The sequence below is a fragment of the Apostichopus japonicus genome, chromosome 5 (genome assembly GCF_037975245.1).
Source record: "Apostichopus japonicus isolate 1M-3 chromosome 5, ASM3797524v1, whole genome shotgun sequence".
Lineage (NCBI taxonomy): Eukaryota > Metazoa > Echinodermata > Holothuroidea > Aspidochirotida > Stichopodidae > Apostichopus > Apostichopus japonicus.
This window is the reverse complement of record NC_092565.1, coordinates 6943551-6960923: the sequence shown is the minus strand read 5'-3', so window position 1 is coordinate 6960923 and position 17373 is coordinate 6943551. Positions and strand designations below refer to the sequence as shown.

General features: G+C 37.4%; 1 protein-coding gene across 9 annotated transcripts in view; it reads right to left on the bottom strand.

Moving 5' to 3' along the window:
- The window catches only part of LOC139967455 (regulator of G-protein signaling 12-like), an 87742-nt gene that overhangs the window by 23356 nt on the left and 47013 nt on the right, over positions 1-17373 (bottom strand). For 4 of the 9 annotated variants that reach the window (XM_071971291.1, XM_071971287.1, XM_071971290.1 and 1 more), the window contains exons 8-10: positions 9471-9689; positions 6361-6399; positions 3854-3949 (exon numbers count right to left, since the gene is read on the bottom strand). In XM_071971291.1, the coding sequence (XP_071827392.1) occupies positions 3854-3949; positions 6361-6399; positions 9471-9689 (354 nt within the window). The remainder of the gene's footprint in view (positions 1-3853; positions 3950-6360; positions 6400-9470; positions 9690-17373) is intronic. The other 5 variants (XM_071971289.1, XM_071971292.1, XM_071971293.1 and 2 more) reach the window with 5 other exon arrangements.

The following is a 17373-nucleotide window of genomic DNA, read 5'->3' as shown; positions in this document are numbered from 1 at the left end:
TTAGGAGCAACCAAATGAAAATTGCCTAGGGAACTGTGGCAGTGCCAAGGAGGTCATTTTCACACCTAATGATGATGCTTCCCCACCCCCCCTCCTTGCCCACACCTACCAGTTGCTGCCACAGTCTGCTCTGGTGAAATTAACTGCAGCCCCTTTGTTCCCCCCCCCCCCCCCCTGCAAGTTGCATGTGATGTGCACTTTTATAGAAGTGCATTTTGGCACTTCCAAAATGTTCCTAAAGGTATATTTACGAGATGAAGGAGGGAAAGGGATACTAGATGGTTTGATGCGGAGGTGAGAAGGGGAGGAATGTGCAAAAGCAGGAAATTGAGGGAATTTTTTAACAATTCTTCTAAAGACCAGCTACAATTGGTTGTTGTAGATATCAGCTACTTTGCAAGAAGCAATCCTTGAGCTACAAAACAGTACATGTTTCGTGCATGTGTATTGGAGTGAAAATTGAGATGTCAGGACGACTAAGCGCAATGAGTTTCTCTAAACACGGATATGGCTTACGAATCATAAGAAACTGAGAGGTATACTTATATAATAAGTCGTACTAATTTAGACCAGTCTTGAGTTTCACCAAATTTTTACAGATGTCTTGCCCAATCTGGAAAAGTTCAGGCAGAGCTGCACCATTGCAAGTTCCCAATTTTGGAAAGGGAATTTTTCCATTATCAAATTGTTCCTGATTTTGGATTTTTCTTTATGTATAATCTTCTATATATATATATAGTGGTGTTATTGTACCGTATCCAGAAAAGAAAAGGTTTCTCTACTCAGTGACTCTGAAAGAGCCAAACAACAATGCAGTCAAGAGTGTATTGTATTTCCTCCACTACAAGGACAGGTTTAAACATACAACAAGAAAAGAATATGAAATTTAATAGGTATTTTGCAAGGGCAGCCAATAGGGCCTTTATTTAGAGCAGTTCATAAACACACTATCATTGCTTGTCTTTGACTCTGAAAGAACCAAACAACAATGCAGTCAGTATATACTGTATGTCCTCCACTTCAGGGACAGGGTTTAAAACATACAAATAAGTTTACTAATCATATTTGAACTTTAATAGGTATTCTCCAAGGGCAGCCAACAGGGTCTTTTATGTAGTGCAGTTCATACACACGCTATCATTGTGCATCTTTAAATGTACAATAAACATGCTTTAAACCTTGTCTGTGTGATGTTATGGGAATTAGGATCCTACATTTTTTGCTTCAACTTTGTCGCTACAGGTTTCATCATGGTAGGGGATTTAGGCTTAATCATTGATACAACAAAGCAGTACCCAGGATTGCAGGACCTACGCATTAATTTTACGTTTCAACTTAAAAACTGTGACATTATCAGATGACAGTCTTACAATCTGTTTGACATGCCAAGCAGTTCTGATACTATGATACAGTGCAAACTTCCCTAAAGTTTCAAAGTTCCCATTAAATTGCCACCCTATTGCCTGTATTCTTTCTGTTTCATGAACATCATGAGGAACAATAAAACACCCCCCCCCCCCCACAGACCGACGACACCCTTTGTATGCAAATATTTGTCCAAAGTAAATCTTCCTGGTAATATCACTACACATCACCTTGTATGACAAGTATGTGTGTGTGTATACATACGTGTATGTGTGTGAGTCAGTAGTACAATGTACAATGATGTTTATCATATCTTATTCAAACTTAACTATGCAGGGTTTAACATCTCTCTGCAACTCAATTTTTTCTTTTTTTTTCTTGACGGAAATAAGTTAGTCCTGGATTCTGTGAATGAAAACAACGTGCAAGGCCAGGAAGGAAGTCTGCTATCTAAAGGGTACAAAAACGAAACCAGGCCATACATAGTTATCTGTCGTTCTAGCTTATACCTCCTGCGGTGTATGCACTGAAATTGTATGCTAAACAAAACTGTATAGGCCATTACATGACAGAGAGAGAAAGCTTTCGGTTTTTAGTACGTACAGTATGAGATGATTAACTGCCTTCAAACTCATTCCAACTGTCCTAAATTTTTAGCATATTTTTTCAAACTTTGCTTAAACTTTCCAACAATTTTCCTAACGATTCTTACCCTTATAAGTATTCACAGACAGCAACATGGGCTAAATAAGTCAACTTGAGTGTCACACCAAGATAGGGGTTGGGGGTTGGGGGGAGGGGATGCTGAAGGCCAAGTGACCGTTATTTGACTTTTCTAGCATATTTGGGAGCAATATTGATGACCCTGTAAAGGGACAGCTTCTTTGAAACTTATAATATAAAAAAGCTGAGCTTATATTTAACTGTCAGTCCAAAACAGTATTTTGCACACAGGTTTCTCAGTCTTTTGAGTTGACTTCTATTATAATTCACACACATTGGTAGGTCTAGCCATCATAAAGCAAAGAAGGCAACTTGACACCAACATGATGGCAACAGCTTTCTGCGGGGGAGAATATTTACTTGAATTACAGATCAAAGTGATTCAGGTCCGGAAACCAATACAACGTAGGAAGGTCAAAGAGATCTGAGAAATGGACAATGGAATTTTGGAACCATAAGAAAAAATGCTGGTATTTTATCCAGTGACGGAAAGAGAGGAATTATTGCCAATAAGACAGGTTCAAATAAACTATTGTTTCATAAATGTTCTTATTCAGACAATGCCTTCATAAAACAATTGATTTGTAAATAGCTCAATTTTTAAATGAGATATAACCAAAGGCAAAGACTTGAAACAAGTCTAATAGTCAATGAAGTACACACAACATGCATCCTTTAATCTCAGCCTCCAGTCAATTTCTCTTAATTCCAATAGTAAGAAAAAATTTGTATGGGGTGAATTCGATTTTTGAGGAACCACATCACCTTGAATTTGTTGCACTATTGAATAAGTTGGAGGAAAGATTTGGGCATGTTGAGGTGTCAGTCAGGAGAGGGATGTGAGAGGGGAGGGAGAGTGGAACGGATGGTGCGGGGGGGGGGGGAGGGGATGGAAGGAAATGGAGAGGGTGAAAGGAAGAGGGCACGATGATATCATTCATTATGATACTTATGAAAAAGAGCATGATTTTAGGATATCAAAATTTGAAATACCATATTAAAGGATATTTCGGATGTTTGATAAATGCTTCACTTTGTGGTATACATGCGTTTTTGTATAACATAAAAAAAGAGTAATGATATCAATTTGATAAACTGAGTGCCACTGAGCTATTGCAGAATTTGTGAATATTGCAATAATAATATTTCAATAATACTCAATATTACTCCTGCCGGGTAGGTGAGACTAATAGGCGACTTGTCCACACATTGATAAGTTAGAAGATTTACTAGCTCGATATACCTGATTCATGAGAATTAAACTGATGTTTTGCCCTCCCCCCCCCCCCAAAAAATCATTTCTATGCCATAACAATACGATTCAGTTTGGACTTGAAGAAAATAAAAATCCCTTGTAGACAAAAATTAGAGCAAATTCACCCAATCTTCTTGCGACAATCTTCTCCTGAGTCAACAGCAGGAAAGAGCAGATGCGATACAGGCAGAACTACGTAACCATGACAATTTGCCTATTGCGTGTGTATATGTGAAAAGAGCGAACGAAAAACGACACTACATTGCATGGCACAAGCTGCAGAACCCAACAACTGTATTTTTAATTTTTTAATTTTTTTTTTTTGGTACCTTCTTCTTTGTCTTTTGACAAAATGGAGAGAGAAAGAGCGCACATCTGAATGTGTATGATTTATATGAACTGTCTCAACAGGAAATATTTGTGTAGATAATTATAAAAGGAGAAACATTTGAGCTACGTGGTGTAGTTGCATATTATACCGGCAATCACAAAAATTGTTTGATACCATACCCGGAAAATATATCCGTACAAGTTGGAATAGTAATCTTTGGTACGAGCCGAGAGCGTACCACTTTTGATTTGTCGAAGGTCCATGACTGACTGAGACTAATTGAAAGAGAATGGTGTAAAAGATGAAAAACACAACCAAAAAAAAAAAGAAGGAAAAACAGACATGTTATGAGGAAAAAAACAAACAAAAATGACAAGGAATGAAAAGATGGTTATATAGATATTGAAAAGTTTGCCATTCTTATATTCTGACAGGTGCTACTGTACCCTGTCATCTGCTTCTTCAACCTGTTTAGAAACTTGTTACCCCCCTTAACCCCTCTCCCGTAATAATAAAGAACAAACAATGGACTGAACAAATGAGAAAATGATTATCACAGAGCATCTAAACATATTTGATACCCTAATGAGTCCAGCCAAGGCTTAGTGGTGTATTTGTCTAGCCGTGTTATTTATATACCTGAACTATATATATGTGTGTATATATATATATATATATATATATATATATATGTGCAATGTATACGAACAGTGTGGAGATGCATGGAAATAACTATGAAAGAAAGGAGCAAAAGAAATACACACACACACACGCACGCACACGCATACATTTGAGCGAAAGTGATGGCAATTTATGCCTTTTTTCATTCAAGTGTTAAACCAAAGGTGCTGCACTAGCTTGCTAGCATAATGAAAGAAGATATATTCATTAGTAAGGTATTAATTAATTAATTAATTAGAGAAAGAAGATCAGAAACAAAAGTGTGCAGTGGAAAGTAGTTTATTCTGTGCAACATTTTATATCAAGTTCCTAAAACATACATGGAATGTCTTAACTTGAATGCCCAGCATTCTAATCAGATTTTGTTTAACAGTATATATAATGTCAATCATAAAAAAAAAGAGAAGGAAAAAAAATGTATAGAATTTTTAATGATTCAAAAGTGACCCTTGAAAATCTCAGTTACTGGAGCTTAATTCCATGCTGTTTATATTATAAAATTGTCAATGAAAGACATACCATATCATTGTATATATCTATATAGCAGTTCCCCCCCCCCAACCTCCCCACCCCCAAATTGTTATGTAATATGCTAAGAATTGTTAAATATTCTAAGAATTATTGTATTTTCCTAGAAGTTCGTTCTGTTATTCCAGAGATGTTAGATGATATCAAAATCATAATAACTAATTTCGAGTATAATACTGTATAAGTTTACATGTTCGGGGCTATATAATGATCATATATATTGCAATCAGGAAGTTAAAAAAAAAAATATATATATCACCCCCCCCCCCTGGATCCAAGCCTTAATTTCCTTCTATGCATATAAAATATACAACTCAAGATTGTTGCATGGAAACAGATTTTTGGCAAGATTTTATAGCAAGGCCATTGGAAGTGAAAGTACATTATTGTACAGGAAATCATACAAGATAAAAAAAACATATCTTATATACAATTATACAAGTATCTATGATATATGTAGTATATATTGTACTACATTAAGTGTATAGCTTATTGCATAATGTCAACTTTTTGGGCCAGTCAGCATGCATCTGTTAGTCACTCAATATTGTGTATGGTGTCTGAGTGAACATAAACCAAGACCTACATGTCTCACCATCGAGGTACTAAAGGGAGTGAAGACATGCAAGAGGGGCTGGAAGAAAGGAAGGGTGGGGTAGAGGGATGGCGAAGCTACTGATGAGGGGTTACGAGTAGGCTGATGGACTGTCAAAGGGCAGGATAATGGTTAATAGGCATTTTTAACCATACTTTTGTATAGTGAACAAATGCAGCCTCTAAAAAGTGTCCCTCCCATATGTACTGAAGTGTGTTTGGTAAAGTCTACTTATTGGGTGTGCAATACTTAGATCAACACTAAACCATGCAGAGCATACTAAACTGAAGTGTCTGTATAACACTTTATAGTATGTATGTACTATGTACGTGTAAACATGCTATAGATAAGGCACGGACATAGCGTACCAGTGAAGGGTACGCAATGCTCCCTAGAATGATGGTTTTCTGTCAGTCGGCTATGACTGCTGAACAATTAATACGGGTAGTTTTTAGACCCAGGAATGTTTCTATGTAAGAGATCTCATTTCATAAGAAGCAACCAGTCATCACATACCACACTAGCTAGCCTTGGGTCTTGATGTCTTTTCTTTTCCTAGCTTTTAAATTAAGTGTGATAACTAACTAAATCTACAGACTTTATGTGAAAAGTTGAAATGCTGGGGAGGCTGCAGCATCCCTGCAGCCAGGCTGGGTAGTTACTACGTCATTATCGTTTGTGCTGCACACATTAACGCAATAGGCAGCAGGCATTGCTACTCAATTGTTTGATGTATTCATTCTTCCTTAGCTGCAGGGGACTTTGCAGCCGCTGCAAGCTTTTTCATTTTGACAGCCTCATGCCTCAAAAATCGTGTGAAATGTTCACACATGCCAAATTTACCAGGACAACCTACTGCAGTGTCTATGATGCAACTCTTACCTGCATTGTCATCAGCAGTGACGATCTTTTGTCCTCATCCTAAGAGAAAGCATTAGATTTCAAGAATGAAAGTACGATTTGATTTATGAATAATGATAAATGGATGATCAAGTTTCAAGGAAAGACACGCTGACCGATTTAACTATCTCTGACAATTTAATACTGCCCTAAGATGCATGCATGCCATTTGGCCAGTCAAACAACTGATCTGACATATCAGTGAGGAAATTTGATATTTACTCTTAGATTAACTTTTGATTGAGCTTCCCCCCCCCCATTCCCCCCCCAAGCACTCACCACCATCCTCGACTAATCCTTCTCTTCTGCTTGTCATAACCCCTGACGAGAGTCAACTTGAGACATTAGGTGAACTTCCAGCTAGATCTTAATAAAAAGGGACATTTCTTCACATGCAATCCTTGATACCACCCGGGAACCTATTATTTCCAGGTATATCAATAGTTTTCATAAAAATGCTAATTTCTTGCATCTACCCTGATTCCTGATGTTCAAGGCATAGTAAGTTCTCTGGCTAATTCTACGGTGTTAAAATAAACACATCTCTCACATTTTGCAGCAGAAGCTTTGTATACTGACAAGTTTTCATCACATGTTTGTGTAATAAGTGTCTCCATATGTATGTATGCATGCATATCTGTATATATACTGTATGTATGTTTGTATACATGTCTGTAGGCACACACCCATGTATGTATGGGCAAAATATGAAAAAGATCATTTACTGTTTTGTTGCAACCCTTTTCTGTCTTTTTCTACTGTATTCAATTTAAGACCCTCATCAGTGATAATAACTATCACAGAATAAAAGGAATCTGGTGATACCACAATCTCCATATTCACCACACTTCATCCATTTTCAGTTTAACCAAATAGATGTGAGCAAGCGAGAGAAAGAAATAATTACCTTAAGAACTTTTGATCTCTGTTAATTTAAACGTTACATTTCTAGATATCTTTATGTGGCAGTTATAACACAATCCTCTATGGTAAATGCCAATTTGATTTAAATGTTCGCATGCCCTTGTAAAATGTACACAGACAAACCAAGACCTACTGTACCTATCCCTGCACTTCTACTGATCACAATATAAGAGAATTCTTTCTCCAGCAAAAATACTGTAGGCTCCCCTTGAAATCTGAAAGCTATTGCAATTACAAAAAAATGAAATTTCCAAAACCGGCGAAAGTTCCACTTGGTACTTACGTCTAGCAACCTTTTTTTTTTATTAAATGTGTACCATTTTATTAACTGTACAGTCATTTTAGGCTTCTTGTATCAATATAAGGAAATTCTTCTTCTACTATAGCGTACTCTGATAAACAGTATTCATATTACAAATTACAAACATGGCTCCATGTACACTGCATCTTACAAGTCATGGGAGCTATGATACAAATACTGTGATAGGATATAAAGCCTAGCTGCAAGATTTCACACATTCACCGCTCATAATCGTACACATTAATGCTGAGTTGCACTTGATGATACACTCCAAATGGTACTTGAGTGGGAGTTGCGTACGGTCTTAAAACATCAAGGAATGTACAGACAAAGTAAGGCAAGAGCAATGGATTAATTATATAATTATAAAATCTTTTAATAGAAAGACTAGGCTCATCACTGCAAACTTAAATATACATGGTAGGCTACAGAAGGCACTGCTTTTGATGTTAAAATAATCGCTTCATGATCTGATGGAGTATCGATACATTAGGTGTTCGGGATACTGTTGGGATTAAGGTAAACCGTGCGGCTGCTTTGATCTCCTGACTCCGGAGTGGGCCATTACGATACAGAGGAAACAGCTCTCACATTGTCTTCTACCTTCCACTGTCGTAAAACTACTCATCCCATTTCATTCCTTATAAACAACTCCCATCCATCCCTTCCCCTCTTATCAAAAAGTAGTAGCGGCAGTCCTAATTATACTTCGCTTCTCTAGTACTGCACGATATTAATTAGACTTGTAATGATTTCGATGGTGCAAGTGATGTAAATTTAGGATACGACACGTGCCAACTTTAAACGATGAATGACAATAATAAGGCAGACTTAACTACACAAAACAGACAGGGACATACACGGATCGACAAGCGTGCAAAGTAAAGCATATTGCCATATCTTAAAAAAATAATATATATATATATATAATGATTCATATGGAAAGGATATGTGCACACATAATCAGCCCTTTAACCAACAAATTTTGCCCATCCACCTGGCAAGAAACAAGGATAGCATATTAAACAGTAGGCAACTTTTGCTCACTGTTGGCGAGATACTCTGTTCATATACCTATGGGTATACCGATTCCTTGCAGAATTGCAATAGGTAAAGACTCGGTCAGTAGTAGATGTGGAAGGGCGGTCAGTCGCAGAGGTGGAACGTTGTCAGTTGCGCAATCCTTTGACTTCATCACATTGCTTTAACATAGGAGAGCCATTTCACTGATGGCAATGAAGCAGTTTTGTGGATAACAGACTTTAACAGTTCAAATTATATCACTCACGTAAAGGACACTAGAGGACCATACATAGTGCACACGGTGCTACTTTAATACGGTAACATTTAGTCCCTGCATAGTAATTGCTCATTTAATCATCACTAATAATGTTAACCATATAAAGGGAAGGGCTTGAATGACACTTTACTATTATGCATATTGTACATGTAAAGCTGTACATGTTAGATGCAGAGTGGTGCACGGTAACAAACCCACTCGGCTCTACATACCACATTTATAATTATTTGAATATTCATCAAACGACTGCGCAACCGACGATCCACTCCACGTCCTTCTGCCGTTAATACTGCCCTCGATACCAGGTGTCACCATCTATGGCATCTGTCGTCCATCTGAAGCCATCGGTCAAGTACCCATGCCGTCTCAACAACAAGTGTGACCCCACAGAGTGAAGCCATACCATACTACAAACCCTAACCATATCATCGCCCCTGATACCACCATGCTGCACCATGCCATCCACCTGCCGCTACCTTTGCACTCACCGACGACTATGAGATTAATTAAGCTGTGAGTTAGTCATTACTGCAAGAAGCAGTCCTCCACCCCCATAGACTGCCTCACCTTATTCTTGCCCACCTTTGCGTCCTTCTTCTTTCGGTTCTTCTCCTTGTCCATGTCCGGGGATGGCGACATCACTTGGCAGTCTGAAGTCAGCTCTGTGATGGACTGGGTTTCGATGGTCGGCATGGGTAGGTTTCCCATCTCTGACAGGACGCAGTCTTGGTAGAGTTTGCTCTTCAGAAATCTGGAGTAGCTATCCAATTTCATCAACTTGAAAATCTGTGGGGATGAGAAAATGCCAAGTTTAATCAAGAATGCAACAGAAGTATAAAGGAACAGCCGACATCGCTCTCTTCTGATATGCAGAGAGCGATCTGGCTAAAAGAAGAGACCGATCATGCCCAAACTAGAACTTTGACTCGTTTTCAATTGCTTTGATTATTTTTCTTTCTAATCGGCATTATGAAAATACAAATTAAATATCGATATTAACTAAGCGAGATAACCGAAGTGATATTAAAGTGCTATATGTAAAAACATATGTTAACTAATTAATGTACTTTCTCAATAGATACGGCTTATTGTAATCATGAAATGTTTGGTACAATGTTTATCATGTTGTCACGTTTTTTCACCATTAAAAGAACATTCTTCTTGCAAAGGTTGAGTGGTTGTATGTTGTGTTGTGTTGTTGCAGGTTGTGTTGTTTTCATAGTTTGTGTTGTGTTGTCATTATGTTGTGTTGTCATAGTTTTTGTTGGTTTTCATTATGATGGGTTGTCATAGTTTGTGTTGTGTTATATTGTGTTTCCATTGTTTGTGTTGTATATTCATAGCTTGTGTTGTGTTGTCATTATGTTGTGTTGTCATAGTTTTTGTTGGTTTTCATTATGATGGGTTGTCATAGTTTGTGCATTATGTTGTGTTGTCATAGTTTGTGTTGTGTTGTCATTATGTTGTGTTGTCATAGTTTGTGTTGTGTTGTCATAGGTTGTGTTGTGTTATTCAGATATATCAGAGACTTGTATCACACCAGGGTGATGGATAAAGTTCTTTATGATTCCAAAGTTACATTTTGAGTATTTGAAGTCAGATAATGCAAAGTACAAGAATGTGTCGCCCTTGCACAAACCATACATTGCATGTAACTGTCGTTAGGTTTGTTCTATGAATGACACCAAACTGTTCTAACACTTAACTTTTGTTTTTGTCATTTTAAATGTAAACGTCAAAAACTTAACATAGTTCCTATCACACTTTTACTGACAGAGGTGTATAGCCTAACCTACTACCCTATGATTTTCATTTTTTTTTGTCATTAAACTTTTGAGGTTAACTAACAAAGTAGTTGCATCTATTCTGTACAACAAGAGGAGGCTAGAGTTCTGAATTTTAATCTACCTTGAAGTATAACAACTAATTGCATTTTTACCTGTGGAAATAAATCAATATATTTCTGTTTACTATTCATTGATAACCGAACAAGACTAAAACACTACCGATTTCATCAATCTTCAATTTCAGTTGTCGACCCTTCGTGAAAAGTTTATAACCTCGTCAATCTTTCCACACCATTAGCATGATAATGTAAACTGCCTTACGGTTTGTTTCCCAATTAAATTTTAGCCTCTCATTCAAACAGGAACACAATGACTTATTAACCATTAAACACGTCTTCCCTTACTCGTTCATTAACGAGGCAAACTGGAAATTAATGGGAACGTTGCCAGGAACCTACTCTATAAGAGGGTAACTGTTTGGGATTACAAAAAGTTAACCTGAAAAGGACACACGTACAAGAATGTCATGCTGGGTGCAAAGGAAGTGCAGAATATAAAAATAGAGAAGGTTAACACACTAAAGGGACTTGATTGTTAATCATTTTAAAAATATAATATTGTTTGAAGGTTATCATTTCTTGAGGGGTGGGGATGGGGAAGGGGGTGGGGAGGTGAGGGGGAGGGAGATTTTGCTTCTTCCACTGCATGTCTGTAAAAATTTGCAAACTTAGGTAGGATGGGTATAAAGTTCCACAGCTATGCAAGATAAATTGGTTGCTGAAGGTCAACCGGTTATTTTTCAAAAAAAATTTAAAAGCAAGTTGTACTTTACCTGCAATTTTTTTACAAATACAGTTATACAAGAATATTCCTGGTAGATTTAGTATTCCTGGTTTATTTGTTTACTCATCGGTAGAGTTGTGCAATCCACATTTTTTCTTCTTTATGATCATAGTACTGCAGATGATACCACCAATCCGGTTTTATGATTATAGTTGGCCTGCATGGAAGGCAGTTACTTTGCGACTCTTTAAAGCAGCCACACATATACATGGGGAAAAGCCGAATGGCTGATGTAACTTTTTTAATTTCTCTTCTTTTTTTGTTTGTTTCTTGTTTAGAGACATATATTGTTAAGTATATAAGAGGGATTGCTCTACTCGATAAGCCATAAAGATTTATAAGAGCACTGCCTTTCACAACTCTAAATATTTGTGTTACTTTATATGAATTATTATTATCACCTGAATGTTGTGAGAAAAATAAATAAATAAATATATAAAAAATAAACTTGCACTTCACATCGGGTGGCTATCCGATTTACAGGTTTAGCTCGTTTTGGAGTTCTTTAGAATTTTGGAAGACCATTTCGGATCGCAATATCGTGGAATTCTAATAGATTAAAATTCCCCCCCCCCCCCCACTTTACTTGCCCTGCTGGAGATCAAACCCACAACGTCCCGGATGCCACTGTAGATATCAATGTTTCTAAATTTGCCACCGTCATTTATGACCATGCCACCATATCACTGGCTATACATGTTGTTTTGGCTTGATTTTGGTAAATGGTCGACGCTTACCGATATCCCAATAACAATATGATTCAATAATATGACATAGGTTTAAGTTTCATTTTCATAACTAAAGAAAAACCATTCAAATGAAACAAACAATCTGATTTACTTCATGTTACTGATATGCAAAAGTGTCTGGATTAAAAAATTTTTTTTTTTAGAATCCCACAGTTCGTTTAATTTCCTCTCGCAATAGTTTCTACTTTATGGGGATCGTTAAGAGGGTATCTTTAGTTTTAAAAGGTCTTCAGGAATCAGTCCAAAAGTTTTCTCAAGTATTCCTCTGGAAGGCTAGGACCCAGGACTACTAATCATTCACAAATATGGAGGCAAATCTCACTTAAAAGTGATTTAATTATCAAATTAAATTAAATGTCTCAATGTATGAAAGATGCTTTTTGGGGGTGTATGGCAGTAAAAAATGCCTTCTGAAATTTAACCACGATTGGCCATTATCTGACTTTCTAACACCTTTTGGTGCAATTCTGATGACCATCGCAAACACTGTGACCTTCATTTGAATAAGAAACACCAGAAACTGGTGACCCCTTATGCAAATTAGAAACTGCTTTAACGATAATTCGGTGCTTCTTACTGAAGATCTACAAATGCCATTTCTTTCATACAACGATACCATTTATGTATGATATCTACTCCTCAACCGCATAGAGTCATTTCTAAACACAGCTACACCCTCACCTAATTTTCAACGAAGAGGGTCCATGCAACCCGACCGTTCGAGAGGTAACAATTAATATTCAGTTTCAAAGCAGGCATTTTTCCCTGGTATCATTCTAGCCTTTTTTTTTTTTTTAAATAGTTACAGTAAGAAGTTTTCTCTTCATGGATTTGTTTATAAAAAGTCGTTCTATCTTGGACAGGTCTGTTCATCCGGAGGCCGGATGTGATTTTCCTAACTTGTGAGTTAATCTGCACAATGACGCATGTGATGGATTCACAAATTAACAGGTACGGTATACTTTTCCAGATTCTGCTGGTTGATATCCAATGCAATGGGTTGATTAAACCTTGTATTGTTATCTTGTGTGTGGGCTCATACAAAGCTGTCATTATTGAGAAGAAGGGTGGGCATGCATGACACGGTGACCATGTGATTCATCCATCCATAGCTAGACTTGGGCAAAAGGGCTGTACCACAGAAAATTCCACAAGCAATATTTGTTTGTTTATATATAGTGATATCTTTTTTGAGGGGGGTGGGAAGGCAGGTTCAGTGTAGCTGACCCCTCCACCCTCCCCCCCCCAGATAACTGGAAACGTTCTGATTAATTTATCAAGCGACATATTATATCTTCTACTCGCTGATGAAGGATGAGTTGTTATTATTAATCATTTAATCTTACTGTGATATACTGTTTACTTAATATGGAAGTTAATAATAGTACACGACCATGCTTACTAAATGTTACTAAACACTCTACTGAAGGAATTTGTTCGCTATCAATATGAAAATTTAAAAAAGGGGCAAAAATGAACAGAACTTATGACTACAGACAAGAAAGGCTGTGCGGTTAGTTGGAGAGGCTTTCTACTGGTCATGATGATCTAACAGCAGGGGCAGGGGGGGGGTTTGAGGGGGTATGGGTGGAGTGAGAGGATGAGGAAACTTTCAACAGGCATGTAGTCCTAAATACAACTTGTGTTGTTTTATATAATGAGAGAAATTGTGAGCAATTTTCTTCTGATCAGAACTCATATGCTTCTAATTATTGATATTCCTTCCCACCTGTATGACTTTCTCCCACCAACTCCCCCTCCACCCTTGCCTCTTCTTTTACAGTTCAATTTGGTACTTATTTCGTACTCTGGGATATTCTGATGACATCCTATAACATCTAAAATGATGGTAAGATTTTTCACACGCATTAATTATTCTAGCACTTATCGGGCGATCTTTTGGCTACATGCCTGCTGCCTCTGATTACACGACCTACTGCTGTAAAGGGAGAGAGATGGTGTGACTGGGTGGGGGAGGATGGGGAGTGTGTGGTTGAATATGAAAAATGACTTACGCTTGCTTTCAACAACTCAAGAACAGAGACAATATTCTGGGTAGGATAAACAAAGTGGCAAAACAAAAAGGTAAAAAAAAAAAAAAAAGATGGAACAATAAAGAATAAAGTTTAATTACCTTTGCAGCAGAAAGACCATAATGTTAAGGGAAATAACAAAAAAATTGTTAGAGATTATTCAAAAAATTAAAAGAGATTTAAATTGGCAGCTTAACAGCTTCTTTGTGAATTCAGAAACACATATCACGTTTCATTTGTTCCTGATTAAAATCCTTCATACACGATCACAGAAAACCAACTGTCAAACTATATTGCCATATGCTAGATATTATACAGCACTAGGCAAGTTGAACACTGGTCACCTATGTACGAGAAGCACAACCAACCAATGACAAACATTGTTAAATTCACACATACACACACACCTTGCAAGTCTTCAGGGTGTAAACAAGTCTGTGTTCCATGCAGCACCATTCTTGTACAGTTTGCTTCAAAAGTAGTCTCTGTGAACCATTCTGGTTACATAGACTAATATTCTAGCAACTTAGCATGTCTACTTAGTGGCCGGCTGATGCGATCTATATCATCAAACATATTATGAACTAATACAAGGGCAGTAGATATAGTTAAACCAAATCACACTGAAAAGTAAAGTGCTTTACTCAGTATAGTAGTATACACACAGTGAACTAAAAGTGGAAACAGGAGAAGAGCTTGGACCATCCCCCCACCCCCCCAACACCCTCTCACTGTTTGATAGATTACGCTGAATTAATACTCAGTACTGTGCCTTTAAGCATTCCCTGGCCTTCCCCCTTCTTCTCTTTCATTCATGTTTATACTAACAGAATATTCACCAGGGTAATGCAAAGAATATCGCCGGTCCTACGAAGCATGAAGAATTCACATTTTGAACAATACCTGGTTTGGAATTCTCAGCCAAATTTGAACGTGGGCAGATATCACAAACTTTAAATGTTCCTTCACATAATAAATACAAATACTACACAGGATGGAGAATTGATCAAGTCTAAATATGACATCATCAGCTACACGTAACTTCAGTTTGTCAATGTGTTTTTCTTCACATCTTTACAATGTTTATTTTGTGTAATGGAGATTGTAAAGGCCTGGCTCTAAAATGCTACAGTTCATAACATGGCCTCATTGATAGCATTGGCTTCAATAGCAACACTGTTATCATGCTACCTCAAAGTATGATAAGAAGAGAGACAAGTAAAGGGTTCCAAGATCCAAGAGGCACTATGACATCACAGGTTTACAGAATGGCAGCTCCCAGACAAGACAGTTAAAACTAGGAAATCTTCAAAATTGGAGGCACATGTTTCTTGTGTTTTTTTGTGGGGGGGGGGGTGGGGGCCTTCTTTATTCACAAAGGTCTCTATAAAATAAAGATGAGTTGCAATTTGCATCTCTTTTAAATGGACTTCAGATGTGAAGCAAACCAAAGCATCGCTATACATGTGCTGATGGGCAAAATAGAGGCATGTGCCTTCAACAATTCTGGCAATAAGATATTTGACAACTATATTGTCAAACTAGTCTCAAAGAAATTCATTACAAAATAAGTACTATAAACATTTACAAGAGATATTTTATAAGTTTTGGACCAGTGGCCATTTCGTATCAGATCAAGCATGTTTTTAAAAATTTCTACTGAGGATGGGGAAAGGTAGTGGGAGGGTGGGTTGTCATTCAACTGTCCCTTTTAAGGATGGATAGACTTGAGATTCCAGTCAGTCTCAAATACTTATCTTGACTAGGATTTATAGAATAAGAAACTTTACACGAACAAGCCTGCATCAACATATCTAAGGGTAGTATATATAACAAAGCTTTCAGCTTGAGAAAGCAAACAGAATAACCGACCTAAAACCTTTCAAATTGTCAATTATTAACAAGAATGGGAGAGTTCTGCCCTGTCCTTGGTTGAATGAGATCAGGCTTCGAGACAAACTTTTGACATTTTGGTGAGATGTAATAATAGCCGGGCAGGCGCTTCAGTTTAAATTCCCACGACCTTCACTGACGGTAGAGTATCACGACGCAAGTGTTTAGTGACAGTTAAGTAAGTACCTATAGTGTATAAGACTAAGAAAGATTAGGAAAAAAGAAAATGCAAGGAAAGCAAAATAAAAAAATGCATTGAGGTTTTGATGATTTCATTTAACACTAGACTGCTGCTTGTTCTATTTGGAAAGATAGATACTTCTTCACTTGGCCAAAAATCGAAAGAAAGTAAACAAATCAATCCTTCTGCAAATATCTGGAATGATTAAAGTTGGCAGAATTTAAAGATATTCTTAATGAAAGACTAACCAAGCTGCAAGGTTGCTTCTTAAGGGTGTGGAGGGAAGGGGTAGGAAGGGATAAAAACTACAAAAAAAGCAAAGGGGTCATGGGGGAAATTAGAGGCATGTTCTACTGATAACTGTAACCTTCACACTGTGTCATTCGCCTATGTGAATTGCATTCAAGAGCTAAGCACACTTTCGATTGTCGAAAAGTGCACATTTTAAGAGGTCTCTCGGGTTGATTTACCCCAAGGTTCAATTTAATCTGTCTGTCTCAGATTTTAGCAAGGTAAAAAAATATTGCTTAAAGTTTCCTGTAAGAGTTCCACTTGGAATACAAATCTCTCTCTATATTATTCTCCTTTATGGGGCTGTTAGGGTAAGGGGTGGGGGGGGGGGGGTGGGGGTGGAGCCAGGGAAATGCAGGGTTCAAAGTAGTGATACCTCCCCTAATGATAACAAAGTATGTTCTCATAGCAGCAGGGGGTAAAAAAAAAAGGTTAAAAAAGAAGGTTAACTAACTTGTGACCATTTTGTTGTCGTTGTCTTTCTAACACATTTTAGGGGCTTATGCTTACACTATATATATATAATGAATTAAACATCACAGATAGCACTCTCATAGTGTCACGTATTTAACCTATTGGCATCACCTCAGCTGTGACGTAGTCTGTTAATCATTGCCTGCTTTGTTTAAAGTGTTACTTCCTGATAGCACTCGAAGGAGTCAACTTGCTGTAGGAAGAAGTTTTCAGGTAATA